The following is a 6,051-nucleotide window of genomic DNA, read 5'->3' as shown; positions in this document are numbered from 1 at the left end:
TCGCTCTCAGACTCAACAGGACACTCGAGGCTCTCCATCACAGCGAGGTGACAATCCACAGAAAGGTCAGTCAGGAGGTAGAGGCAGGGAAACGCTGTTCAGATGCAGATCATCCACAGAATCACAGAATTGTTATGGCACAGGATGTGGCCATTCAGTCCATTGTGCCTGCAACAGCTCTGGTTGTTTCCTTACGAACCTGACAGAGATGTTGTCAGACACCTCTGGAGCAGGTAGGGTCTTGTACAAAAACCTGCTGGCCCAGATAAAGGGTTACTACCCCTGTGCCACAAGACCCTTACTACCCAGCTTATTGAAACAGAATTAGAGAAAAAAGGAATAGGAGTCAGCTGTTCACCCTTCCATATGATTATGGCTGATCATCTAATTCGGTACCATCTTCCCCACCCTCCCCATAAACTTTGATCCCTTTAGCTCTGAAAGCTATATCTAACTCCTTCTTCAAAACATTCAATATTTGGCCTCAACAACTTTCTGTGACAGAGAATGCCACAGGCTCCCCACTCTCTGGGTGAAGACCTTTCTCCTCATCTCAGTCCTAAGCAGCTTACCCAGTGTCAGTAGACTATGACCTACTCCACACCCCTATTCTGAAACATTTTCCAGTCTCTGTCCAATCTGCTCTTATTACAATTGACTTGTCCAAGCTCTAGTCTCCCACCTTTCTCTCCCATTTCCAACACAACAGGCTGAAAAACTGATTCTCTTTCTTCATTGAGACCCTCTTTCAGTTGGTCACAACAAACTTTATTTAAAAGAAAACTTGAAAACCTTTCCTCATCCAAATCTATTTCTTTCAAAAGGACACAAACTCACAGTGACCTGATTGAGATGCTGCTGAGTGACCTCCTGCTGTTCCAATCACAGAATAATCATCCAGACCTGACTCTAATCTACACCTCTGATTAGCTCTGGTTCACACACCCACCCCCTCTCTCTCATTGGGGTGTACATTCATGGGTGATTCCTGATTGGCTGTTAGAGATTGTCAATCATCATTGTTGCTACCTCTCCCTGGTTAAGTGCAGGGTGTCCCAGCAGGGTAAATACAAGAGCTTGAGGGAGGTTTGGAGTTATCTGGTGATAGTGAGTAGGAATAGTGAAGATGGCCTCCCAAGTTTGTCAGAACTACCACAAGGACTGTGAGGATGCTGTTAACAAGCAGATCAACCTGGAGCTCTATTCCTCCTATGTTTACCTCTCCATGGTGAGGCTTGTGGTTTTGAAGGTTCTGTTTTAGAATTAACACTTGAATATGGCTGTGTGGAGCATCTAGGAATTTCCTTGGTTATATGCTTGAGTAAATTATCTAGAATCATAGAGATTAAAATGTGTTGCTGGAAAAGTGCAGCAGGTCAGGCAGCATCCAAGGAGCAGGAGAATCTATGTTTCGGGTATGAGCCCTTCCTGAAGAAGGGTTCATGCCTGAAATGTCAATTCTCCTGCTGCTTGGATGCTGCCTGACCTGCTGCATTTTTCCAGCAACACATTTTCAGCTCTGATCTCTAGCCCTCACTTTCTCCTAGAAGAGTCATTAGTGATGTACAGCATGGAAACAGCAAATCTTAGCAGGACTTAGACACCTTAATGGTAAGGTCCTTGGGAGTGTTCTGAACAAAAACCTTGGAGTGCCGTTTCATAGCTCCTTGAATGTGGAGTCACAGGTAGGATAGTGAAGGTGCTTGGTATGCTTTCCTTTATTGGTCAGAGAATGGAGTACAGGAGTTGGGAGGTCATGTTGTAGCTGTACAGGACATTGGTTAGGCTACTGTTGGAATGTTGTGTGCAATTCTGGTCTCCTTTCTACTGGAAAGATGTTGTGAAACTCAAGGGTTCAGAAAACATCTACAAGGATGTTGCTAGGGTTGGAGGATGAACAGGCTGGGGCTGTTTTTCCCCTGGAGTGTCAGAGGCTTAGGAGTGACCTTGTAGAGATTTACAAAATTGAGGGACATGGATAGGATAAATAGGCAAAGTCTTTTCCCTGGGGTTGGGAGCCTAGAACTAGAGGACATAGGTTTAGGGTGAGAGGGGAAAGATATGAGAACCAAGGGGCAACTTTTTTCAGAGGGTGGTACATGTATGGAATGAGCTGCTGGAGGAAGTGGAGGAGGCTGGTACAATCGTAACATTTAAGTCATTTGGATGGGTGTATGAACAGGGAGGGTTTGTAGGGAAATGGGCTGGGTGGTGGCAAGTGGGACTAGATTGGGTTGGGATATCTGGTCTCTTGACAATGTTGTCTTTTCCCCTGCTGTGGACACACTTCACCCTGAAACTGTATTGAAATTTTAGGCCTTCCTTGAGTTATAACTGGCCCTTAGGTGAGACTTCCTTGGTTTACTGTAACTGTTCAGTGTAATTAGTCTCCTGACTGTAGAGACAGGTATTGTCTTAATTCTTTGGTTATAACCCATCTTTTTTTTTTTTGAAAAATGTTCTCTTAAACCAAGTGTATTGTTTTTTAAAAAGTTGCCCAAATAACCAAGCTGTTGTCTCTCTATTGAAGATGAAGTTAGTTTATTAATCACTGTGAAGAAAGGTGGTTAAATGTGCACTTTTTTCACTTGAAATGTGAATTATTTAAATCGCAGTCAGCATTCTGTGTAGAGTGGATGGTAGGTCATTGGTTATTCAGCTAGGTGAGGTTGGTAATGAGGTAGCTGGCTGATTTTTTTTTTTTAAAAAACCTGTTAGTCAACCTGTTCATGGCCTATTTATTGGTCAATGACCTCAGTGGTTCTAGTACTGAGCAAGAGGGTTCCTGATGTGCAGGCATATCTAATAGCTGTCCCCAACTGGGGCCTTCACAATACTATATGCCACACTAGCGCACTGTCTCCTTAAGATACAGGCCAAGGGTTGCAGTTGACATCTTGATTCTGTTTTACTCTTTCAGAAAAATGTCTGCTCCTTAGGCCACAATCCACAGGAGATAATGACTTTCTGCTTTTGTCACTCTGATTTCACCTTTTTTCAATTAATTGAAGTTAATATGGTGAATGGGTTAGTTTGTGATTGAGCCATGGATGAGATTGAGACTTGCTTCCCACTTGCAGGCCTCTTACTTTGACCGGGATGATGTTGCCCTGCGTCACTTTGCTGAGTTCTTCAAGGAGCAGTCCCATGAGGAACGGGAACATGCTGAAAAACTGATGGAATTCCAGAATAAACGTGGAGGCAGAGTCCTCCTGCAGGATGTCAAGGTTGGTTTCTGTAAACTTTGAGGACTTTAATGTTTTGTGTGAACTCCAACTAACTGGTATCACGCAACCTGTTTAGGCTCAGGTTTGAATAAATGCTGTGTGAATTGGAGGTGGTTCACAAACAATTCATTGAAACAGCAATTGGGATGATCTAGAATACAGGATGGAGTGCAAATTTCCCATGTAAGAATGATTAAACTATATAACCCCAGATGTCAATTCCAACATCTCTTTATCTGTGGTAAGAGTTTACAACAGTAGAAGGTAGCAGCATCTCCTTTCTGCATATAAGATGTTTCTAATTGGCTGGTCAAAAGGATCCAAATTTACAAAATGGTAGAGCAAGGAATTACTGCCATTGGTGCACACTTTGTACACTTGGATTATAATATTTTTAAAAGGCACTTTCACAGTATGTTTCTGAAATTTAAGCTCTAAGAACAGTGACATCTAAACAAGTCAGTAAAACAATTGGCCTGAAATTTAACTCTTGTGATGCTTGGGGGATAATGAACTGATGTAGCCTGTGATCCACCTGTCTGAGACGAGCTGGGTTTTTTTTCTCCTGCTTTCCCTCCCTCCAGAAGCCAGAGCAGGATGAGTGGGGCAATGGTCTGGAGGCAATGCAGAGAGCTCTGCAGATGGAGAAGGATGTGAACCAGAGTCTGCTGGATCTGCACAAACTCTCCTCTGGCCACACTGACCCTCACGTAAGTTTCTAATTTTCTCTCAAACTTGGCAGGAAATTATCTGTTTGTGTTCTCCCTGGGGGGGAATCCAATTATTTTCTAACTGCCTCCTGCAGGCTGAAAAAATATTTCAAAAGGCATCCCCTGGGTTCACATCTCCCTTAGCACAATGTGCTGATGGTCACATCAGTAATGGGAGGTCACTTTTTTTTTATTCCTTGAGGCTAATCTTTGTCTCTTCTTCCAGCTGTGTGACTTCCTGGAGAGGCACTACTTGGATGAGCAAGTGAAGATGATCAAGAAGCTGGGAGATGACATCACCAACCTGAAGAGACTGGGAGCCCCTGAGAATGGCCTGGGAGAGTACCTGTTTGACAGGCTCACCCTGAGCTGAGTGGGATTCAACAACTCCATTTGTTGGACATGGTGACTTCATTCTAGTGGATGACTTTGGTTGTGCTCTGCACAAAATTAAAATAGTGTTCACCATGGAACTGAGTACTGTGTAATTTCTTAGCTTCATTTGATTCTTGGGTTTTTGCTGTTTAACATCTGATCATTAAATCCTTTTTTTTTCTCCACCTTGTTTCAATGCTTGTCCCAGTAATTTGCTCAGTTTTATTCTGGTCTGTGGATGGGGATTTGGGTATGTGAGCATTCTCATATTGGAAATTCCACAACTGCTTAAGCTTTTTGGCTTGTAAGCAATTCTCACTATCTGCCTGTGCTCACAGGGTATTTTGCAGCAACACCCTCTAGTCAATAGTTTGATTGAAATCTCTTCCCAATCTAATCAACTGATACAACTGGATAAGAGGAACTGTTTCTCAGCTTGGGAAACTGTAGAGCAATCAAGTATTGTGTATCCAAGAGCAGTCAAAGATAGAGTACTGTATAAGATATTCAACTTTTATATTCTTGTAAAGGGATAGTTTTACATCTACTAAATAACCTCAGCAATTTGTTTTAATGCTTGAAAACAATGCTTTGGGATTTTTATAAAGAAGCCAAAAACCAGTTCCTGGAAATCAGGAAGGAAAACTTGGGTTTGGAAGCATCTGGAGTGAAATCAGTTAAGAGTCACTAGACTTGAAATATAATTACTTTCTTACAACAGATGTTGTCAGACCAGACTGTTTTCCAGCAATTTGTTTTATTGCTTAGGTTATGATTTAAATCATGTAAAACTACCCCTTTCCAAGAATATAAAAGTTGAATATCTTATACAGTACTCTACCTTCAACTGTTCTTGGATACACAATACTTGATTGCTCTACAGCAGTTTCCCAAGCTGAGAAACAGTTTCTCTTGTATCCATGTTCCATAGTGGAGAATAAGGATACTGCTTTTGATTAGCATCAGTGTCTCTAGTCTGCTTGGCTCCTAACTAAGATCTATATCAGGAAATGCAGCAGTGCCTACCTTAACCCATGTGGGAAAAGTGTAGCAATTCCCTTGCTGCTCTAGCAATCCAGAGGCCCCTCATATGGAGAGCAGCTGGTGCTAATAAACCTATAGGACCCAAGTAGTATTTGCAGCAATCTGTTCCAATTTTTGTAAACTTGCAGGAAATCAGCTCGCCTTTGATTATAGTCTGCCCTGTACATGCAGTCATATGCAGGGCCATGTGGCAATTTCTTAGTGCAAGGAAAATCTAATGGCTGACTAATGTTGATCTTGCTTGGGATGCTCATATCCCACGATAGAATAAGGGGGACACAAAGTACCTCTATTTGATTACGGCTTTTAATCAAACTGAGATAAATGGGGTAGGTACCTTTCTTTGGGTGGGTGGGGAAGATAATATTTCCCATGTAAGATGTTATTCTTCTGCACAAGTACAAATTTAAGCTTTGGTACTTTACACCTATTTGGTACTACTGGGATTGGAAATGCAGTGTATGTAAATTTAAAGCACAATCCAAGTGGAATGTTCTTTTCCAATCTCCCAGTCTGCAAACCTGAAATAGTTCATTTTGTAGGCTGGAATGTTGATATTAGAACTGACTCTGAATGTTGATATTAGAACTGACGCTCCAAGTAATAATGCTACCATGGATTTGGTTATGTTTGGAGGTGGTGGTTCCCTGTGTGCATCTTGATTTATGCTGACCCTTTAATGTGGAGGATGGAAG

General features: G+C 42.1%; 1 protein-coding gene across 1 annotated transcript; it reads left to right on the top strand.

Annotated features, from left to right (window-relative positions):
- The first annotated feature begins 1,126 nt into the window (after positions 1-1,126).
- On the top strand, positions 1,127-4,310 carry LOC122542161 (ferritin, heavy subunit-like). The gene is made up of 4 exons (XM_043679580.2): positions 1,127-1,228; positions 3,081-3,227; positions 3,812-3,937; positions 4,164-4,310. Exons 1-4 carry the CDS (start codon positions 1,127-1,129, stop codon positions 4,308-4,310), a joined length of 522 nt encoding a protein of 173 aa, XP_043535515.2.
- Positions 4,311-6,051: the final 1,741 nt, after the last annotated feature.

This window comes from Chiloscyllium plagiosum, unplaced genomic scaffold (genome assembly GCF_037043375.1).
Source record: "Chiloscyllium plagiosum isolate Xiang-an unplaced genomic scaffold, Cpla_swu_hap1 HiC_scaffold_33, whole genome shotgun sequence".
NCBI lineage: Eukaryota > Metazoa > Chordata > Chondrichthyes > Orectolobiformes > Hemiscylliidae > Chiloscyllium > Chiloscyllium plagiosum.
The sequence above is the reverse complement of the archived record's forward strand: the minus strand, read 5'-3'. Positions and strand labels throughout refer to the sequence as shown.